This window comes from Delphinus delphis, chromosome 10 (genome assembly GCF_949987515.2).
Source record: "Delphinus delphis chromosome 10, mDelDel1.2, whole genome shotgun sequence".
Lineage (NCBI taxonomy): Eukaryota > Metazoa > Chordata > Mammalia > Artiodactyla > Delphinidae > Delphinus > Delphinus delphis.
The window spans coordinates 19,954,437-19,978,319 of record NC_082692.2 but is presented as its reverse complement, the minus strand read 5'-3'; the positions used below and the strand labels follow the sequence as shown (position 1 = coordinate 19,978,319).

The 23,883-nt window shown below is 40.5% G+C and overlaps 1 protein-coding gene across 13 annotated transcripts in view; it reads left to right on the top strand.

Moving 5' to 3' along the window:
- Positions 1–19,531, top strand: part of LOC132432777 (cytidine monophosphate-N-acetylneuraminic acid hydroxylase) — a 100,557-nt gene extending 81,026 nt beyond the window's left edge. For 12 of the 13 annotated variants that reach the window (XM_060023530.1, XM_060023539.1, XM_060023537.1 and 9 more), the window contains 7 exons: positions 2,238–2,378; positions 5,783–5,957; positions 7,534–7,650; positions 10,915–11,082; positions 12,426–12,541; positions 15,401–15,497; positions 18,224–19,531. In XM_060023530.1, the coding sequence (XP_059879513.1) occupies positions 2,238–2,378; positions 5,783–5,957; positions 7,534–7,650; positions 10,915–11,082; positions 12,426–12,541; positions 15,401–15,476 (793 nt within the window). In that variant the 3' untranslated portion in view covers positions 15,477–15,497; positions 18,224–19,531. The remainder of the gene's footprint in view (positions 1–2,237; positions 2,379–5,782; positions 5,958–7,533; positions 7,651–10,914; positions 11,083–12,425; positions 12,542–15,400; positions 15,498–18,223) is intronic. The other variant, XM_060023540.1, reaches the window with a different exon arrangement.
- Positions 19,532–23,883: the final 4,352 nt, after the last annotated feature.

Genomic DNA, 23,883 nt, shown 5'->3' with positions numbered 1-23,883 from the left:
TAACACAGAATGATAAATGTTATGGTACATGTATGTTCTGGAGGCAATGGGATACAGATGAGAGTCAGAAAATGACTACTGGATGAGACTATGAAGCAAAGTTTTGAAGTATGAGTAGACACCCACCAGCAAAGATGGAAAGATGCTGAGATGAGAGGTTGCAGTTCAGTGTAGGGGACTGAGGTGGGTGTATTGGGGCGGGGGGCAGTGGGAACCAGACAGTGAACACCGCTGTGTGTCACTCCACATGGCTTGGATTTTATCCTTAAGAATGAGGAACCTGGTAAAGGAGTCTAACAAGGAACAGAGACATGATCAGATGTGCACTGGAGAGGTTAGGTTGTATGTCTGCATGGTGGGAAGGGAGACAGGAATGTCGATCCTGGAGTACAGTTTGAAAATCATTGCAATAATCTCAGAAGGACTGATGAATGACAGTGGGGATTGAGAATTCAGATTCTAGAAATATAAAGGAGGTTGAATTGCAAGAACTTGGAGACGAACTGGATATGATGGTTTCTTACTTAAGGACACTTGACCACTTAATGTGATGCTGCCATTTAAAGTAGTCGTAAGTCACAATTCTGTGTATTAGTAGTTGGCAGATGTTACCCTCTGTATGCACAATACCCCTCAGAGGGCAGTGTCTGGGTATTAACTTTATGATTATTTTAGAGAGGCAGACAAAGAAGCATCAAGAAGTTAAAGACTTTTGTGAACGCCACACATTCTGTTTTAGGAAGAGTAATCTGATAGCATCCCGGTTCGGAGGCGGGGAGATCAGTTGGTGAACCATTTTGAGACTAGAGGTAGTAAGATGATGAGACAAAGAGGTGACACTGCTTCAAATTGAGGACTGCCCCAGTGGGAGGACATTCCCATGTGTAGGAAGGGACAAGTTAGACATCTTTGGGTGGAGACATATCTTTACTCATGTCTGCAAGATCATAATGTAAGTCAGTGGGGATGACAGTGGGGATTGAGAAAATACAGGGGGGATTGAGAAAATACCTTGGTGCTATAGAAATACAAATGCTTACATATGTTTTGTGTTTGTCTATCTGACTGAAAATATCTATCCAGTCTAGGTAACCCAGTTGTAGCTCAAGAAAGTAAAATTCCCTTTAACAGAAATGTCTGTCTATGTAACCCATGTCTGATGAAACACAGTGACAAATCCTGGATCTCTCTTTTTCTGCTCCAGCATCACCACAATTACCTGCCCATATGACATTAAAATTGATGATTTACAGCTTTTCCAGAAAGACTGTGCCTTGGAATTAAATTTGGGAGATACCCAGCGCTGATCAATAATAGCACAATTAGAAACTAGATCTCAGGAGGGACTATGACTGAGGATGTGTGTGTTCTTTTGTAACAGGTGGATTTCAGTGGTTTTGAATGGAAAGCCTTTTTGGGGGGAGGGGGTTTATAAACAACAAATTTAGTTTTCAAACTTCTGGAGACTGGGAAGTCCAAGATCAAGGCGCTGGCAGATTTGATATCTAGTGAGGGCCCACTTCCTGGTTCCTAGACACCTGTCTTTTTAAATGTAACCTCACATAATGGAAGGGGTTGGAAAGACTTATCAGACTTTACTCCCAAAGTTGGGGAGACGCTCCTCCTCGTGGCCTCCTGGGAAGGATGAGCCCTGCTTTGGCAGTGGAGAGCTGGGTGGACACTGCTGACCTGGGGCAAGTCACCTGAGCCGTCTGATCCTTAGTCTCTTTCTCTATAAAACAAGAGTAATAATGGCAGGTATCTCAGTGGGTTGTGAAGACAAAATCAATTAGTTCATGTTAAACGCTTAGTATATACCTGCCAAGTAATATTTAATCATCTATATATTTCATTAATATTAAATACAAGAAAATGAATCACTATGCTGTAAACTGAAACTAACACACTACTGTAAATAACTATACTTCAATTTTAAAAAACTGGAAAAAAATTAAATACAAGATTGTGTTATTCCTACCTCTTAATAGTAGTCTTGCTACATCTAACTTCAATTCCAATCACTATGTGATTATACTAAAAAACAAAGTATAAATAATAGCTGTTCCCTAATTAGGGACATTAGCCCAAATATAGTCTTTATTTTTCCTGGGATAACTGCAGGGGGATTGGGAAGTAGGAATGCAGAGGAAACAAACAAACAAAAATTCTGTCATTGTTCTAATCAAAATTTCATCTGAGAATAAACTTTCTTACATGGGAATTTTCTTATTTCTCAGGTATATTAAAGAAACAAACATCAAAAATGACCCAAATGAACTCAACAACCTTATCAAGAAAAATTCTGATGTGTTAACATGGACCCCACGACCTGGAGCCACTCTTGATCTGGGAAGGATGCTAAAGGATCCAACAGACAGGTTTGGCTTAAATACTTTTTTTTTTTGCGATACGTGGGCCTCTCACTGTTGTGGCCTCTCCCATTGTGGAGCACAGGCTCCGGATGCGCAGGCTCAGTGGCCATGGCTCACGGGCCCAGCCGCTCCGCGGCATGTGGGATCTTTCCGGACCGGGGCACGAACCCGTGTCCCCTGCATTGGCAGGCCACCAGGGAAGCCCGGCTTAAACACTTATAGAGAAAAAAATGATTCAGGGATTTTTTCAATTTTATGAGAAAATAAAGGATGTACCTGTGGTCTCTTGGTAGGTCCCTATTTGTCAGAATATTAAGTTTTTATTGAGTAGCCTCCTGAGCTTGTCATGCATTAAGATCCACACATCACTTTTTAAAATGGAAGTCTTACTGTTTAAAGAAAATAAACTATTAAATAAGTATCTTTCAAATCTAGGGGGAAAAAGGCTGAGTTTTTTCTCAGTCCTATATAATAATTTTCTCATCCTATGTAATAATTACTCAAATGTTTTCCTCGTCTCAGAGCCATACTTGAAAACAAAGAGTGAGGAAGTTTTTTCTATGAAGGACAATTGATGCAGCTCAAAAATAAGTTGTCTGAAGTAACAAGCAATAAGCATGAGAATTAGTTTTCATATCAGTATAAACATTACCCAGCTGCCAATTCCACAGACAGTACCTTTGAACAAGTAACAGTGCACTGGGAGTGCAATTCAGGAAAAGTTACTATTGATGTCACAGACCTATATCTTTACATATACTTGTCTTGAGCCAAATGGAACTGTTAGTTCCTCACCCTTATTTAGAAATGGACTGAACGTGCTGGAGAGCTGGGCACACAGTTGCCAACAGCACACCCCTCTCCTGGCCTCACCTCTGCAGAGTTGGTGTGAGTGGCGCAGCCAGCTGGTTATGCCCTTTTGCTAACTTCCCATATCGAACTAGTTACCGAATCTGGCCAATTCTTCGTAAATCCCTCACAAATCCACCACTCGTCTCCAGCCTCTTCCGTCGTGACCTTAATTCGGCCTCTCACAATTTTTTTTCACCTAGATTCAAGCAGTGGCCCTTGACTTGGCTCTGTGCCTCCACCCTGCTCTCCTCTCATCTATCCTCCATGCCAGCCTTTTTCAGTCTGCTGGCCACAATCCACTGGTGGGTTGTAAAAATCAATGGCATTGATCATGACCAGCATTTTAAAAAATGAAATAGAATAAAATAGAATAGACCTGAGTACATTGCCCGAGTACATATAACAAGGAGTAGTATTATTTCAGGAGACTTTGTTTCACAGGTGCGCTTGGTATGTGGACCCCCAGGGCCCTCAAGTAAAATGTAATTCTTACTGGGATCATAAGCAAGGAAAGCCTCCGCTCTGCATTGTTGTGGAAGAAACCTTTTTTAAATGCAAAATTCTTCCTGTTCCTTTCCCTGCTTAAAATTCCTGAGGATCTCCCCAGTACCTCTAGGGTAAAAGCAGTTTGTATTCTCCAGGTCAAGGGTGAGAGAAGTTTTTAATTATTTCAGGTTTTAGCAGGACATTCAAGGGTCTGGCATTCGGCACTGGCAGAATTCTCCATCATCTCTCTCCAGTTCCCCAGATGTATCCTATGGTAATAATCCTCAAACTTGAACGAACATCAGAATAACTTGAAGCACTTGGATAAATGCAGCTCCCTGGGCTCGACCCCCTGAGATTCTGATTCAGTAGATCTGAGGCAAAGCCTGGGAATCTGCATTTGTATCATTGTGTCACACCAAAGCATTCTGGGTAACAAGAGAGTCGACATTGTTGGATTCTCAGTAGTAAGACAGAGTGTAAGGACACAGGGAGGCTAAGTGCTTAACTCTGCCTTGTGAGGGGAAGAGGGGCCAGGAGAGAACAGGAAATGTGGTCAAGGAAAGCTCAGTCTGAAGTCTTAGGCGTTTGAGCTATGTCTTAGAGATCAGGAGGTAGGTTATAATTAAGAGAGACAGATGGAGATTCCGCTCAGAGGGACTGACACGTGCTGGAGAAGGGAGGTGTAAATAGTGTTATGAGTTTGGTGAGTGCAGATACTTTAAGTGAATAGACCTACGCCATTCATTCGGAAGTGATTTATTGAGCTCCTTCTGTATACCTGGCATCATACTAGATACAAGGAAACAGCTGTGAAGAAAGAGGTCCTTCCCTCATGAATCCAGCCATCCACCTGACTGTAGGGTTGGTAAGTGAAGGTGGAGGAAAAGGATGAGACGGGAATGCCCTGTCGGGCCAGGGTCAGAAAGGACTTGTGAGACAGTCCACGGAACTTGCCTATGAGTAAGGAGAGCTTGAGAAAGTTATAGAGCAAAGAAGGAACATTACTTCGTTGTGTTTTAGAAAAACTATTTTACTTTTTGGAAGACCATGTCCTGGGGAAGAGGCCACAGCGGGGGAAGAACTAGAGTCAGGGAGGCCAGCTGGAAGACTGAGGCTTTATCCAGGAAGAGATTAGTGAGGCTGTAAACTGAGATGGGGGGGAGGAGTTGGAGAAGCAGATTTGACATTCATTTAGAAGTTAGAAACTTTAGGTTTTGATAAGTAATTTATTATCGAAACCAGTGCCTCTCTAGCTTTGGGCAAATAATGGACTAAAATTGTTGTTTTGATAAGTGGGACATAGTTACCAAATCGCTACTAGCCAGGTGCCCATTTCCCTCCTCATCTTTCCCTTATCCAGATCACATCCTATTCTATTGCCAGGATTCAGTATTCCATGTTCCATGCAATGATCCATCTTCGCACTGGATGGACAGCTCTAGGAATGTCAGAGAACTCTCTCGTCCATATTGCTGACTGGGCTTACATACAGAACTGCCCATGTGTCTGAGAGCTGTGGTTTGATTAGTATAGTGAGAGGACCATATATTAGAGACACAGAATTCTACGTATATCTCAAAGATAGGCTAAAGTCATTCCTATGTTCAACAAATATTTATGGGGCCCCTTCTGTGTGCCACTCATGGTTGCTGCTCTCATCAAACTTATATTCTAGTGGAGGTGAGGGGCAGGGCAGGAGTGAGCAGACTTCCACAAAATCAATACGGCCACTTATATTCAACATTTCCATAATTTAGTTATTTGAGCCGAAAGGGTCTGCATCAGTGGTTTTCCGATTTTTGTTTCCCCGACATGGACTTTTATCTTTAAATGTATTCTGACTTGGAGAGTGATCACACTAAGCAATTAACAGGAGCTGTTCTGGTTTAGGCTGGGGTGGGGCCCTACCCCTCGGTGGTCCCCGAGGCACTTCTGTGAGACGCCTTGGTATCATCTGAACAGTCTTAAAGCTGCTGGTCTGGTTGACTGTTGAAATTGAAGTGCTAATTTCTGCCTTCCTTATTTGTTGCTTTCTTCTTTCCTTGTTCTCTCACGTTTGTGTCTTTAAGGAAAGGCATCATAGAGCCTCCAGAGGGGACTAAAATTTACAAGGATTCCTGGGACTTTGGACCATATTTGAGAATCTTGAATGCTGCTGTAGGAGATGAAATATTTCGTCACTCATGCTGGATAAAAGAATACTTCACTTGGGCTGGATTTAAGGATTATAACCTGGTGGTCAGGGTATGCTATGAAGTATTATTTGTCTTTGCTGTCTTGTATTATGAAGTATTCCAATTTGTTTCTCAAAAAACATTTATTAAGCCCTACCATCTGCTTCACAGAAAATAGATCGGACAATGTGCTAAAACAATGCCTTGTTGAAAATGTAGGGAACGTTCTGAGGTCCAGCTCAGTTTCTCTCTCGGAGCACTTTTTCCTCCCATCACCGTGTGTTAGTTTTTGTTTTGTGGGTGTTTTGTTGTGTTGTGTTTGTAGCAGAAACAGGTACTTAAACTGTGGAACAGGCAAGTGGGCTCCACTGGAGAGGTGGTGTCGTGTAACAGCAGAGAAGCGGGTAATTCTTATCTGCAGCTGTGGTAAGGAATGAATTGCACAAACCATGAGGTCAGCTCAGAACTTAAATTAGCCCCAACATGTACGCACAGAGCTCACAAGCCCAAGTGGTTCACGTTATAAGCTGGTCACCGAAACTGAGAGGTATCGAAAAACAAAATAAGTACCAACAGGCAGGGGGTGAAAGAGAAAGAGGAGGCCTGAAATGGGCTGGAAATCCCAGCAATACTTATATGTATATTTTATCCCTCTTACATATAGTGCCTGAATTTGTGCATGGGGAGCAAAGTTTAAGGAAAGCATCAGGAAATGGACAGCATTCATACCCTTAGAAACAAAAGACTGGTTACCCTCAGGGTGAGGGCTGTTCTCAAGTTTACCTTTCAACCCCAGAACATTAATACCGGTACCAGGCAACACTTAGCATTCTCAAAATCAGTGAGTCCTAAAAACCTACCTGGGGGTCAGAGCCAGTCTATGACAAAGTTTTTGATGGTCAGTAATGAAACAAGTATGAGTATGCATGTGAGTGTGGTTGCAAGGATGTCAACTCTCTTTTCTTGGGATGAATTGTCATTATTCCAAGATTAGGTCCTTTCTATTTTTGAGGCATGAAAGCAGTCTTCCTTTAATGAAATAAAAGGATAGTAGATGTAAGAATTTTTTTAAGTCCTCACTTAGCAAAATGAAATGTTGATGCCTACATTAGCTACCAAATATTTTTTAGAAAATTGTCTTTGAAACCCAAAGACCTGGGAAACATTGGTCTACATTGTATCTTCAGTTGAGCAATTAGTATGAAAAAGAGAAAACATTTGGAATTTTCAATGACACTCTTTATGTTTAGCTGCTATGTGATGGTGAGAAAAATTACACATTTTATTTATTTTTTAGCCTGCAAACATACAGTGGTATTTGATATCTCATTACTAATAGTGCTTGAGATAATGATATCCTTCTCTGTAAATTTGATTGAAGCTAGTGATATGAAGCAGTTTTGCTAGTGTAGAAGAGTAGGATTAGAATTCAGTTCAGGAAAGAAGAGAGAGGGAGAGAGGGATTGAAGGGGGGGTAGAGGAGGGGGGAATAGAAGAGAGCAGAGAGGAGAGATTCTTTTTATATTAACTCCATTTCATTGCTATCATTTAAGAGCATTTGGGTCTTGTACGTTCCAAAATTTTTTAAGGACCTTGACCACCAGATTGATATGCTTCTTCCCTTTACCATGTTGTCATTTGCACAGATGATTGAGACAGATGAGGACTTCAGCCCTTTTCCTGGAGGATATGACTATTTGGTTGACTTTCTAGATTTATCCTTTCCAAAAGAAAGACCAAGCCGGGAACATCCGTATGAGGAAGTAAGCAGGAACACCAGTGGAAGTGCTCCTTCCTTCCTTCCATCTTTCCTTCCTTCCTAAATAAACTTTTTAGTTTGGAATAACCCTTAGATTTACAGAAAAGTTGCAAGGATAGTACAGACAGTATTGTTAACATCTTACTTTACTGTGCTACATTTGTCACAACTAACACGTGGATACTGAAACATTATTATTAACTAAACTCCATACTTGTTTCTTTTCGAGTTATTTGCAAAGATTGGCTTTTCTACCTGCTTCCTTCCAAACAGCTGACCCACCTGCACTGTTACCAGACCTGCAAGCACTGATCTCTGCCTTCCTTGCCTTCTCTCCAGTGGTGTCTCCTTCCCCAAACAAACCCAATGGGTGGCTCTCTAAAGAAAGTGAAGTCAGCATAAACCTACACATATTTTGTTGAGCTCCAATTTTTAACAGATCCCTAACCCACTGCAGGCATGGTGTTAAGAGCCGGGGCTTTGGACACAATGTCAAGACTGGGATGGGTACCCCATCCCTGCCGATGAGGACTATTGATTATGAGGCTTTGAGTCCCTGTCCGAGCCTTGGTGGTTTGTTTTTTTTTTCCTTGCATTGGGCTTCTTCCCACCTTATCAGTTTTTTTTTTATTATAGTCAAATGACATAAAATATGTGAGCATACGTTGTAATTTTAAATTCTATATAAATGCAAAAATCACTAAATAAATTAGGAGGGTGTATAGTCTGCCCTTAAGTGTACTACACATGACATATAAATGTGTAATGCCTTAATTATAGAAGTTTAAATGTACCTTTATAAAATAGATGTATTCTTAAATGACATTTTAGTAATTTGACTTGTATTTTTATGTTTAGTACTTGCTGTTGAAGAGAATCTTATGGTGAAACTTTAGTAAAACCAGTAATCCACTGCCTGCTTTATGGGTTTTAAAAAACTGGGTTTTCACATATAGGAAAACCCTACATAAAAACAACCATTTTAAGCAAAATGAATCTGCTAAATTTATTGCTTTATTTATGAAACACATACATAACACAGCTTCATATATCTTAGGTCATTTAATACAACCGCCCCATGAAGCCATATTACTATACTCCCCATTTATGGATGAGGAAAATGCCATGCCGAGGGGTTGCATAACCTGCCCAAGGTCGTACAGCTAGTGAATGCGTGGTGCAGGGCTTTGACCACAAGTAGTCTAGCTCCGCAGTCTGTGTATTTAGCCACTGTCTTGCGTCTTAACTCTGATTTACAAAACTTATAAGTTATGGTATCTGTTGCCATAAGGGAGATTTTTCTTTGGAATTTTAAAAATCACAAGTTCATTAAAAATATTTCATTGAAAAAAAGTCACTTTTCCACAGCTTTTCATAATGCATCTGTTGGATAAAGCAGGCAACAGCTCTCTTGCAGATTTAATACACCACGGGGTAAACCGTCATGCCCGCTGTGTACGTGGTGGTCCCTATTTCGCCTCTCAGTGCTTTTGTCTCCCAGGATTTTAGTGAGATTTCTGTATGTTGAGGTTCATATATAGCGGATATGCCTATACTTGGAAGAGCTCCTTCTCTTGCCACCTGGAGCCTTCTCATATTGCCTTTTTTTTGAGGGCGGGGGCCATTCATTGCCTTTTAAACTCATAAGTATATTTTCTATCACACCAACTCTCCATCTTTTTTTTTTTTTCTTTTTTTTGCGGTACGCGGGCCTCTCACTGCTGTGGCCTCTCCCGTTGCGGAGCACAGGCTCCGGATGCGCAAGCCCAGCGGCCATGGCTCACAGGCCCAGCCGCTCCATGGCATGTGGAATCCTCCCGGACCGGGGCACGAACCCGTGTCCCCTGCATCGGCAGGCGGACTCTCAACCACTGCGCCACCAGGGAAGCCCTCCATCTTGCCTAGATGCATGGCTCCTGTAGCTGTCCATCCTCCTGCTCCAATCTGGATGGGCCCCTCTCTAGGTCTGCTGCCAATCTGTCACCCTGTGACATCCCTTACCCACTCCCAGACCCCACCCATGTCTTCACCTTCTTTGCTTTCCTCCTTTGTGGGACTTTTTGCTTAAGTATCTGCCAAAGAAATGTTACACGGGAGCTAAACTTCAAGTACTTTCCTGTCTGATCTCGCACGATAGCTTGCCTGAACCCATTATGCTGGGCGGCGGTCACTTTCCATGGTTACCTGAAGGCAGTGCTCTTTTGGCTTCTACTGTAGTTGCATGCAGTGTTGCTCACCCCAGGCTGACCTTTCTTCCATTGTAGGTGACTTTTAAGAATTTAGGGATTAATCTATATTTACCAAAAAAAAAAAAAAAAAAAAAAAAGACCTTTTCAAGCAGCAGGCTTTACTTGAAGGCAGGGGTTACACGCTTAAGTGCTCACAGGCGGACCCGAGGCAGATCTTGTAAATAGGGGGAGCTGGGTGGGGACTGTATCAAGTGGAAAGCAGGGAAGGGAGGAGCCCCTACTGAGCTCCAGCTGATCTTCCGAGTTTTCCAGAAAACTTGGAAATCTGGATTTTCATGTAAAATACCCAGATTTATAAATGTGGAAAGTTAATTCAATTTTTTAAAAAGGGACTGTAAGCTATCAACTAAGACCTAGGTTGTATTTGGACAGGGGGGCACCCGTTTAAGTTATGAAGGTGAGGAGCCAGCTGTTAGGCTGAGGGACCCCTAAATACCGAAATGTGGAGGTCGTTGCTCTGGGGCATCACATATACACTCCCGCCCTCATTCTTCCTGCAAAATGGATTCCATTTATTCAGAGAACTGTCTGAATGTATTTGGCCCAGGAGCCATGCATAGGCGTAAGGAAGGGGTTGACTGTTTTGTGTACATACTTTTGTGCTCTGTGTCCCTGCTGTCATCCATGGTACGTACCTCTTCTGCTTCTGAATCTGAATGTCCCTCCACATACTCTCTGGGATTCTGCAGCCTCTGCCTTCGTCTTTAGATGCCACTCACCCTCCTGCTTTCCAGATTCACATTAGTTAATTGGAATCTCCTGCTGTCAACGACTCACCTCATTTCTTCTTCACTGTGACAGTTCATACCTGTACGCTTGCTTTGTCAACACTTCAGTTGCATCTAGAAGTGGGCAGAAGGCGGGTTAGGTATGGGATCTGCCCATCATTTTGAATTAGAAGTCCTTTCTCAGCTCCAGTGACACTAGCCCTCGTTTTCTTCACTTCTTGACTGTTCTTCTACGTTCTTTCAGGGTCTCTCTTTCTCCAGCCACCACTTAAATCTCTTGTTTTCCTCCAGGGTTCTGTACTCAACCCACCGAACACATCTGCTAGCACCGCTTCTCCGACGCCAAAAATCCATAGGTCCTGCCCAGACCTTGCCCAGCTCCCGCCAACTCTGTCCAGCTTCAGATTCACTAGAGTTAATCACCTGCTGGATATCATCACCTGGATATCCAAATCCCTGGTACCTCATTTTCAACCTGTTCAAAATGCGACACATCATCGTTCTCTTAAAACTGCTCTTTCTCCTTTTCTGTCTTGATCGTTGGCAATATCAACTCCTCCCCCCCCACAGTGAGCCCAGCTAGAAACAGGGGGGTAATCTTCACCTTTTTCCTTTTCCCTCATCCCCAAATCTAATCAATCACCAAGACCTTCCCATTTTACAATCTAAACGTTTCTCAAAACCTCCCCAGTTCTTCCACGTGCTCCTCTCTAGTTTGAAAGGTCAAGAAAGGCCATCTCCCCTCCACTGTGAGGAACTAGATCTTGATACTGCGCTTTAGCTGGGCAGTCCTCAACTTAACAAACTGTGCAGTCATGTTTCTAAGTCTCTACTGGCAAAACAGGAGATCTTCTGACCTGTGTTTGCGATCTCAGTTCACAATGGATGTAATCGTTTTGTAGGAATGGTGCAGGAAAGAGAAATAAATCCTAAATGCCAGTCTTCTGATCATTCCGTGTCATTTAATGGCCCGTCATTTATGATAAAGTTGCCTCTACTGGCATTAGCATGATATTTATCAGGAAAAAAAATGTGATGCCAGATACTGAAAAAGGCTCCTGGTAAACTGGAACATGTACCTATGAAGTGTTAAAACCATGTTCAATCTTAATAACTTCCCTTCATGCTACCTCATGCTTTTTTTTTTTTTTTTAATGAATTATCTCTTTTTTTCTCACAACAGTAACAGAGGAGACCGAGGCTTAGCAAGGTTAAGGTCACATGATTAGTAAGTGCTGGGCTGAGACTCAAAACCATCTCTGCCTGCCTCCTAACCCTGTGCACCTTTGACTATTCAGCAGATCCCGTGTCAGGAGTTGGGATTCTTTAAAGGTAAGGGCCTTGCCCGCCGCATTAAGGTAATCTTGCTCTGTGGCAGGCCTTGTTTTCAGTATTTTATATACACTGACTCAGTGAATCCTCACAGTAGTCCTGTGAGGAATGTTCTGTTATCTCCATTTTATAGATGAGGAAACTGAGGCACAGAATGTTTGCCAGGATCACACAGCTAGACCATGGATTTGAACCCAGCAATCTGATTCTGTCTGTGCTCTCAGCCACTCTGCGCCACCCCCCAATCCCGGCTCCTGATCCATTTCCTGTTTTCCTTCCCTCAGTTTCTACTGCACTCAGGAGCCTCTCTTTCCCCCTCCGCCTGTGATATCTCCTTCAGTAGGCTTTTCTCCTTGACTCCTCAGACCCCTGCCGTTATAGGCAGCTGCTTCTTTCAGGGACACAGGGGTCAGTACCGATGCTCACTGCTGGCTGGGTCACCCCTACTAGTTGTTCCTTATCTGTTTCAGATTCGGAGCCGGGTTGATGTTATCAGACACGTGGTGAAGAATGGTCTGCTCTGGGATGACTTGTATATAGGATTCCAAACCCGGCTGCAGCGGGATCCTGACGTATACCATCATCTGTAAGTCTGAAAATGCCTGTTGTACTCTAGGCCACTGCAGAGGATGCTGTGGATATATAAGCAGAGTCGGTGACCGACTGTGCCCCCAGATTTTGATGGGTGTGTGTGAGATTCCGCCATTAGAGCTTTATTTCTTTGTTAACGTGTTAAAAAGCAAATCTGGTTAGGAAAATAACATTTTAAAGAGTCATTGTTTCCTTATTCATGCAAATGTGTTTCAGTCTTTTCTGAAAGTGGTTTATGGTATAGGAAAGGGAAGGATATTATGAGAGGGAAAGGGTGTGTTTGGCCAAGACAAGAACGAGGAGGGGGTTTTATGTAGCAAAGATGTGATCATCGAAGACAATTATTTCCCATGACAAATTTTTGCCTGTGCCCAACTCTGAGCATGAATTTGGTGAACTAGTTGGTTAACGGGAATGGCCCTCCGAGTCTCTACCTGCTTACACTTCAAAACCATGTAAGTTTCTCATTGCAAAACTGTATATGTGGACTTCCCTGGTGGCACAGTGGTTAAGAATCCGCCTGCCAATGCAGGGGAACACGGGTTTGATCCCTGGTCCAGGAAGATCCCACATGCTGTGGAGCAGCTAAGCCCATGCACCACAACTACTGAGCCTGCACTCTAGAGCCCCTGAGCCACAACTACTGAACCCGTGTGCTGCAACTACTGAAGCCTGCGTGCCTAGAGCCTCTGTTCTGCAACAAGAGAAGCCACCGCAGTGAGAAGCCCGCACACCACAACAAGGAGTAGCCCCTGCTCGCTACAACTAGAGAAATCCCGTGTGCAGCAACAAAGACCCAATGCAGCCAAAAACAAAAACAAAACCCAACTGTATATGTCTTTAAGACTATAGTTGGAATATTTGAGTTGAAGTGTCAGAAGGGCCCATTTTCTATTTTCGTATTTGCAAAATAATCAGCAAGAGGGAGAATGCTGTCTTATCATTACCACTGACCCTCTGAAAAGTTCAGGAATTTAATTTTAAATGAGCAAAGCCTACTATCTAGCTTCTGCCTTGAGCTCCCAGGCACAGGCATGTCTTGAATTTTCTTTTTTATTTATTTCTTTTTGAATGTTTTGAAATGATTTTTAAAATATTGAAAGAATGTAGATGTATATAAAATAAAAGGAAAGAACCCTACCCCACACTTCCCAGAAAACCTGTTTCCTGTCTTTCCCTCTACCCACTCTCCAGGGCAACACTTGATCACAGCACAGTGTGTGTCATCCCAGGCCTAATTCTGAATACATCAACATTTAACTAAATATATTTGTTCTCAATAAAACGTCCCAGATAGTTGAGGAGGGAAGGTTATTGTTGCTGTTGTTTTTTAATGTAATCCTAGTACATCTGTAACTTGCATTTTTTACTCATTAATATATCTTTGGCATCCTTAGTGTTGGGACACACAGATCAACCCCAAACATTTTAACAGCGGTAGAACATTACAAGTTTTGTTCCTTTTCAACAAAACTTACACGTGTCTTCTTGTTCTGGAAAAAAAGGAAATGTAACAACTTTGGGGGAGATTCGAATGTTACTTTTCTTAAAAAAATAATTCCATCTTGGAAGCTTCTGGGATATTGGTGCTGAAGCCTATTTCTTATGTTGTTTTGATAGCAAAGGGCATAAATGTAAGAGAATCCCGTAATGAATCTTGGAAAGCGGTCACAACCCAATTTATCTTTGTTGCTTTCAAAATGGGATTTATGAGTTTATTAAATATTTTTCTGGTCATAAAACATACATATCTACTGCAGAAAATTTGAAAAAAAAATTTAAATACAAAAACAAAACAAAAAACAACAGTTAAAACCACAAATGATCACACCATCCAGAGAGAGCAATTTGCATTTTGGTATCTAGTTAATCTTTCTTCACATGCACTTTTTTTTATAAAAATGGGATAATACTGGACTTCCCTGTGGCGCAGTGGTTAGGAATCTGCCTGCCAATGCAGGGGAACACGGGTTTGATCCCTGGTCCGGGAAGATCCCACATGCCGCTGGAGCAACTAAGCCTGTGCGCCACAACTACTGAGCCTGCACTCTAGAGCCCGTGAGCCACAGCTACTGAGCCCGCGAGCTGCAACTACTGAAGCCCACGTGCCTAGAGCCTGTGCCCCACAACAAGAGAAGTCATTGCAATGAGAAGCCCGCGCACCGCAACGAAGAGTAGCCGCCGCTCGCCACAACTAGAGAAAGCCCGTGCGCAGCAACGAAGACCCAATGCGGCCATAAATAAATAAATAAATTTATTTAAAAATAAATCAATCAAAATTTTTAAAAACTGGGATAATACATACTTTTGTTCCTGCATGTTTACTGAACAATCTTTGATCCACCCTGTAAGTTTCTAACTTTCACTATTTGAAATGATGTTTTGCCAAATAAACACGTAGGTGTGCCTTGCACACTTTCATAGTGATTTCTTAGGATAAATTCCTAGTAGTGGAGCTGCTGCATACAACACGCACTCAGCGTGTAGACTTTTGCTGCACGCCGCCAAATCATTCTTAGGAAGCCAGCTCACCTCCCCAGAAATAACGTACGACACATTTACCTGCACCTTCACCAATACCAGGTCCTTTTGTGTACAGAATACAAATCTATATTTTAACATATAAGAATTCCTTAAAGCAAGGCGCATCACAGAAAACTAAAAATAAGACAGTTGTCATGTTTTAAGGGACTGCATTCAACACACTGGAAATGTGAAGCTACATTAACATCTGAAACAGTACAGGAAAATGCTGCCTCAGGGAGAGCTGAGTACCAGGTACCCAACAGATCTTGGCAAAACAATAGGCATGGAAGTTTCAAAAACATATTTTTCTGCTTTATCTCTTTTACAGGTTTTGGAACCATTTTCAAATAAAACTCCCCCTAACACCACCCAACTGGAAGTCCTTCCTGATGTACTGTGGGTAGAGAGGACCTGAGATTTCCCAGGTAAAGCATCCTGTAGATCTGGGAGACACCTTTATATCCATCCCATCACACTCTCTTTGGCATCTGAATTAAGCAGGCACCGTGCCTATCAGAAAACCTGACTTTCCGGGGAATGAGAGGAGCTAACATTACAGGAAGAACATTCAAGTTTAAAAACAAGTAAATAAAATGAGTAGTGAGTGCCTCCAGCCCAAAGTCTATGGAATCTTTGGTCTGGTTGAGGTGAACATGCAGCCGATTAATAAACAAGACAAAAATTATGCTAGGTGGTCAGTGAGTGTTCAGGGCTAAATCCTGAACATATGAAGGAAGGCAGCAACCAAAGACAAATACTGTGTGATTTCACTTATATGTGGAATCTAAAAAGCAAAACAAACGAACAAACATAACAGACAGTAATAGAGAATGAACAACGTGGTTGACAGAGGGGAGATGGGTGGAGGGAGGAAGGAAATGGGTGAGGGAGGTTAAGAGGTACAAACCTCAGTTTAAAAATAAACTTGCAGGTGCAGTCACAGGTATGAAATGTACAATGTGGGGAATAGAGACAATAACAATGTAATATCTTTGTGTGGTGACATTTCATAACTAGACTTATGGAGGTGATCAGTTTGAAATGTATAGAAATATCGAATCACTATGTTGTGTGACAGAAACTAACACAGTGTTGTAGGTCAATTCTACTTCAGACAAACGAACAAACTCAAAGAAAAAGAGATCAGATTTGTGATCGCCAGAGATGGGGGGTAGGGGGAAGAGGAATTGGGTGAAGGTGTCCAAAAGGTACAAACTTCTAGTTATAAGATAGTTAAGCACTAGGAATTTAATATACGACATGGTAAATGTAATTAACACTGCTCTATGTTACATATGAAAGTGGTTAAGAAAGTAAGTCCTAAGAATTCTTATCACAAGGAAAACATAGTTTCTACTTCTTTAACTGTGTCTCTATATGAGATGATGGATGCTCCTTAAACTTAATGTGATCATCATTTCATGATATAGGTAAGTCAGATCATTATGCTGTACACCTTAAACTTACATAGTGCTGTATGTCCATTATATCTCAATAAAATAAACAAAAACACTGGAAAAAAAAATAAACACAAAAAAGAAAAGCAGCAACCAAAACTGAAAGGAGAAAAACTAAAAACGGAGTGAGATGGAAAACATCACCCCTCATTTCAATAGACCCCTCTCTTTTTCAGACTGATGGAGATCAGCTTGTCTGACACAAACCAGACTTGACATTCCTTCCTACCACTCGGGATGTGATTTTATAAACTGAACTACAAAACCTGTTTCCATACATTTGTTATTGGAAAGGTCACATAATATCACTACAGAGATAGTAAATTCCTTGACTCATGCATTTATTTATTTATTCCACAAACAGCTATCCCATCACGTTGTATTGTAATAATCTATTGTCTCTTCCAGTCAGTAGACTCTGAATTTCTTAAAAGTAGACACTTTTGCCTGCGTAACCCTAGTACTCAGCACAGTGCTCTGTGCACACACAGTATTATTCATAATATGCATTTAAGGAAGGAAGGAACAAGTGAATTTCGTCTTTAACTGTCAGTGTGACTTACATCTTAAACTAAGCTTTGGTGTCCTTACCAGTAAAATTAAAGATCTAAATAGAATATTCTTTTCAGTTGTAACGTTCTTTATTCCATACTCTAGCCTAGATCTTCTAAGTTACCATAGGCTAGAAGGGATGTGAAAGGAATTCACATACAACTAGATTATAAGGCAGACTTAGTAAGCACTATATTTGTTGTACCAACTTAGTGTTGGGAATCCTGAGGAGAGAGAAATTACATCTGAGTTTTTGCAATGACGAGGAAGAACTTTACAGAAAAGGTAGTATTTCAGGGGGGTAGGGAGGGGGCGTTAGGAGAGCACCTTGAAGGTTGGGGAATATTTTTAATAAGCTGAAATGGAGGGAGCGATGATAGAATATTCCAGACAGAAGGAGTGGGTGAAGTTAAAAGGTAGAAAAATACAAGGTGAATTAGAGCAATGGCAAGTCCTCCTGGTGTGACAGAGAAGGAAGGGAAAGCAGGAACGAGGCATGAGTGGCCCTGGGAGGATAAAGAGAGTCAAGAGGCTCAATGGGGATGCTGAGCGTCTGCAGTAGTTGCGAAAAAGCTGGAGGCATTAAAGGTGAGGAGGCAGCTGAACGAGACAATGCCAAGTCCAAGGTCTTGGAGATGGAGCAGATCTGAAAAAAAGGTCAAATATCAAGGAGGCAATAGTACGGTGGTCAACACTTCAGACTTGGAAACTGACTTCTTGAGTTAAAATCTTGGTTCTGTCACCTACTATGTGACCTTTGGGGAATCTGTGTCTCGGTTCTTCACCTGTGAAGTGAATATAATAATAGCACCTACCTCACAGGGTTGTGTTGTGTTCTTAAGGCCCTTCTAGAAGAGTGAGTGGCACATGGTAAGAGAACAATAAATGTTGACTATAACAACCTTATGAAATAAACAGGAGAGTCATGTGACCTATAACCAGTCATTTGGTGAATGTGTAAAAAGTTGGGAGGAGAGTCAATTCCAGTTTACATTCCAGCTTTAGATCTTCTTTTACCTTAAAGCATCATAGACTATATAACCTGAACTAAAGACTAAAAATAAAAATTCACCCCAATGCAATAAAAAAAGAAAAAGTATTAAAATGAGTTTCATACTGTTGCTCATTAGTAATATCTTTAGTTCACAGGGATACCAAGCAACATGAAAAATTCAAGTATTTACTGATGCTACATCTTGAACATAGACGCTTATACCAAAGAGACCATGCCTTATTGACATCAGCAGTGGATAATTACATGTTGCATTTGTGAAATGTTCACGTATCTTATGTTTGTTGGATCACTACATAGATTATTAATATTTTACTTATTCCGTCCATAATTTTCTATAAAAGAACCAATGAATGCAATAGGAACAACTTCTCTGTGGAAAAGAAAGATAACAGGAGATGTAAATCCAAGCACAGAAGAAATAGAACGGGTGGAGAAAAGGTTTCCTAGAAGACAGTGAAGAAAAAGGAAGGGGGTGGGGGAGCAGAAGTTAAGCTAGAAGAAGAGAAGAAAGAAGAGAAATAGATAAATGAGAGGCTATAAGAAGAAAATAGGGAAGAGAAAAAATTAAGATGGAACTTAAAAAGGAGAATGTAAAAACAGACATTTTGTTCCTTAATAGATTGATTCCCCAAACAGAGTCTGTGAATCTAATTGAGTAAGAAGTGTTCATGAGCTGTTTTCAATTTTTCAAAAAGCTTTGTTGAAATCATCTATTTACCAAAACAAGGCTGCAGAGGCTACCCTAAAATGTAATACTTTCGTTGGAACTGAAAGTATTTTAATTCGGTAACAAAATCTGTTATTTAATGTAAATTATAAATTCTAACAAATGGCGGTATCTTTTGACTAAAAATACGAACACTAGCTAGTGATAAAATGAGTTTTATAGACAATAATTTTCAAAATCGATAGAATAATGAACAATAAAGACCCATGTCTTGAAAAAAATTAGGAAATCCTCTTCTGAACATTTGAAAATGCTGTTGCAATGGTTAAAATAGGCAACTAATTTATTTCTGCTAATGTCTGTAGTTTCTGATGATATTCCCATGATTATCACATTATCCCTAGGAATATGTGATTGTTAACTACATTTCTATTTTACATATTGCTCTTTCCAGTAACACAAACCCCTCATTGATCTGAACATCAAAATTGATTTTCTGATTATGTATACTACCTCTTTAATTCTGAAGAAACAAGAATCCAATGATGGAATTTATCTCCTTAAATATCTTGATTATCTACATCTCATAAAGATGAACACCAATGAAGTTTGATGGCTCTGGTCCACTTCACACATTATGCATATATTTTGTGATTTACATTATGCATATATTTTATAAATTATTTAATTATCACCAAAAAATAAATGTATATCAACAGAATATGTGTTAAAATGTATATGATGAGCAAATAAAAGATTATTTTAAAATACGAATTTGTTTTCTCGCCACCAAGCCTATCTTTATTCTCTTGCTGTCTTCCTAGTTATTGCCATCTGATACCGTGACTCCAGCAATTCTTTGTTATTACCAAGACCTTCAATCAATTGACCCTACATGTCCTCACTTCTCTCCTTAATCATCTTCAATGGTTCTTTTCTACCTGTGTCCACATCACCCCCCCCTTCCTTTTTCTACCCCACGTCACCTGCCCTCTTTCCCTCTCTCATATTCCAGATCTCATTTCCATGACTTAAACCCCAACCTATGAAATCATTCTTTATACCTTGTTCGAACATCCACTGCATCAGCAGATCCGTCACCTTTACCTTCAAAATATACCCAGAGTGTAACCACTTTCCACCATCTCCACTCCTATCAAATCAGGAGAAAAAGGAAACCCACAGAGGTAATCTTGGCATTAGGAACTGGTTTTCCTTATGCCATGAATAGGCATCTGTCCATTCCAAAAAAGGCTGACAAGCTGAATGCCTTGAAACTTGGCTCAGAGCCGTTCAAGGGGATGCTGGGAAAGCCATTCTTGGGGAGGTGACTTGCAGGCTGCACAATCCTAAAGCCACTTTAGAGGGTCCCAGGGTAACAGCTAGATGCTGGGCGCTGCTGCTTATCTCATACTTCAGGAGCCCAGCTCTGGAGAAACTAAGGAGAGCCAGAACAGAAACCATTTCCTTCTCTAGTGCCCCTCTAGTGCCCTCTACACCCAAAGCTTCATACTAGCTAGCAAAAGAGATATAATTCTTTTGTGCATAGCCGGCAATACAGAGTGGATTTAAAGCTGAGAGGCAATAAATTGATAACTGACACACACTTGATAAGAATACATTTTGTAGTCTCTAGGGTAACCACTTAAGGAATTTTAAAAGAATGTGTAACCACAAAGGTCATAGAGGGAAAATGAAATAGTTTAAAAATATTAATCTGTGAAAGAAGCCAATTAAAGAAAAAAACCATAAATGAGACAATAGAAAGTAAAAATCAAGATGGTAGATTATATCAATAATTGCATTAAATGTAAATGGATTAAATGCTGTCATTAAAAGACAGTTTGACAGACTGGATTTGAAAAAACACTCTTTGCTTACAAGACACATACTTAAGATAAGTACACTGAAAGCTTGAAAGAAAAAAACAGAGGAAATATATACCATGAAAATACTAATAAAAAGATGGCATAGCTATCTTAAAGTCAAACAAGGAGGAACACCTCATAATGTAAAAAGTCTTAGTTACCCAGGAAGCTATAAAAATCTAAATTTATATGTACGTAATAAGAGCTTCAAAATGTATAAAACAATGACATAACTAAAAGAAGAAATACACAAATTCAAATCAAAGATATTTGAAAACCCCCTTTTCAGTAAATGATAAGCCAAGAAAATTTTCAAGGCTATACTTGTCTTTTCTTCAGAATTTTAAGATCAGTTTATCATGCGCCAACTTGCTTTTGGAAAAATTTATTATCAGCAACTTTATTTCCACGTCTGTTAAGGATCTAAGAGATTCTAGTGAGGGAAATGCTGAGACCTTGCCTAACGGAGGTGGGGGTGCAGAAGGAGGGGAAAAATAGACACGGTAGAGACATCCTGTCTTGAAGACGTCACAGTTTAAATGCCTAAAGATTGTGAAGGACCATTAAGTAACTGGAATTATTTTCCTTAATGACCCAGCTGCCCAAGCTACCCCACTTGGCCTCCTTGTTTACTGCCAGGTAATAAGTAGCTTGCCAAAGAAAGGAAAACAAAGTTTACTATTCCCAAACTGTGGTTTTTCTTCTCTCTGTCTCTACTTTTTATTTTTTGTATCTAAATTCCATTTTTGGTGTGTTAAGAGGACATGAAAACAATCTATTGATTGATTTCCCTTGTATACAAGCAAATTATAGGCTGATGATTATACTTCTTTGAGTTATTTGACAGATCATTATAGCTTTAAGAAACGGCTGTGGTTTCAACTGGAGCTGGTAACTGTTTCAGTTAAAAAGTATTTCAGTTATGTAAATAGCCATTGAAAATGTCTTCCTTATGTAATATAAATTCCCACAAGAAGTGTACAGGCTCTAAAGAAAACAATAACATTTTGTCAAGGGATATAAAAGAAAACTAGAACTAATAGGGAGAGATATTATGCTCTGGATGGAAATATTTTATGTTGTACCAATCTCTAAATTCAGTGAAATCTCAATAAAAATCTAAAATTCATAAAGAACTCCAACAAATACATTTTAAAATGTAAACAATGAAATAGAAACTTTTGCAAGAGATATGAATAGGAAATTCTCTAAGGAAATATAAGTGGCCAATGAATAAATGAAGCTTAAATTCATTAATAAGGTGTACCAGGATAAGTATACAGGAGAGATCATTTGCAAAATTATTTAACATTTTTAAAATGAGAAGAAATAAGTTATCTATCAATTGTGACATAATTAAAGTACTAGAATACATCACATTCAATAGTGGTTAAAAACAATATAAATAGTAAATATATACTGTTGATCCAGAAAGACCTATAATGCAGATTTTAAAAAGAATCAAGTTGCAAGTAATACAATATTATGACTTTTATGTTAAAATAACACTACAGGGAATTCCCTGGGGGTCCAGTGTTTAGGACTTTGTGCTTCATTGCAGAGGGCTCAGGTTTGATCCCTGGTCGGGGAACTAAGATCCCGCAAGCCGTGTGGCCAAAAAAAAAAAGTTTCTAAAAAAAATAACACTACACATAGTAATGTGTACGTGTGTGTGTGTGTGTGTGTGTGTGTGTGTGTGTGTGTGTGTGTGTGTAACTCCAAGGAAGAAGATCTGAAGAGCTTACATCAATCTACTAACAGGATCCTTCATTTCTTAATATATTTCTGTATACTTTAAATGTAATAACAAGAAAGCTTTCCTGTATTTATCATGTAATTAGGAAAACATAAATATTAGTATACATAGCATTGTAGACTCTAAATCCACCCTCTAACTCAGTTTTGATATTTTAAATATTCTTTTCCAGTTTTATTCGATATTTCTGTTTTTACTATTTTATATCTTCTTGGGTATGCATTTTTTAATATTGATGTGTTAAGATTATTTTCATGTCTGCAATATTCCATATTTTGAAGGAACAATAACTTCTTCTGTTGCTGAGCATTAACTAATCTTATAAAGACTATCATCCGTATTACTTTTTTCACATTTTGGGATTCTTTTCTCGGGATAGAATTCTTGAAGTTGGATTACTGAATCGAAGAATACGAACAATTGGGCTTTTGGTAGCACCTTCTCAGTCTTCCAGCTAATGTACAGACCGCTAAAACATATGGACAGTCGCCCATGCTATACTTGCCTTTGTTCATTCCCCATGGAGCTCCATAATGTTAATTCTGCAGGCCCAACACACTCTCTTGCTTGCAAATCTTACTCATGTACTATTCCTCTTCTAAAAATTCCTTCATTACCTGTAGGGTGATCATTTTTTTCTGAAAAGCAGCAACAACAAAAAAATACACAATACGTTATGTATTCTAAAGCATTAAGCTAATGTAAGAAAGACAATAACAAAAACTCTGCCTACCTCTTACTCCCATATATTATTATTTTGGCAGCTGAAAATCAGAGTTAATTTACTCAGTAAAATAAGCCATCTAGATTTTAAGAATATGTATTTTCCCTGACGACTCAATAAATCTATATTAATTTGAAGGCAGAAAAATGTGCCTTGAATGGTTTTGAGTTTCCTGGACTGCTCCTTATCCTGATTTGGTCCACTTCATAAGGAGCCTAGGGCCCTTTGGAAACTGCAATGAGCTGATGTCGTCGGTAGGTGGCGGAAGAGGAGCGCATCCAAACCTCGCGGCCCGCGAGACCGACCCCTTCGGCGGGTTTCTGGATGGGGCCTGAGGGGTGGGTGTCGTTCGCTCAGTGATGTCTTCAGAGTAACTCAGGCAGCAGCTCTCACTCTTTCAAGAACCCTCTTTCTCTGGTGTATCTGGAAAGAGAAGGGCTCAGTGGTCCCTCGGAAGCTCGCAGTCGTCTTCCCCGGCTCCTCCGCAGGGCACGGGACACCTGTCGTCCGGTCGCCACGCCACCGCCTCGCAGACTGAAGGTACGGCCACTGCACCCCAGTGTTGGGATAATTAAGGGAACAGCGGAGCAGGAGGTTAAAACTTAAAAGCTGTGCGCTAAACATGGCTTTCCCCTGTGTTGGTGGGAAAACACGTGAGGCATCAAATCCTTTACAGGAGGGCCCCTGGAGTGGCGCACGATCCCAGCCTTCACTGTAGGGGAGGAGACAGGTTAAACGCCCTGCTTCCTATATCACCCAGGCATCCCTCACC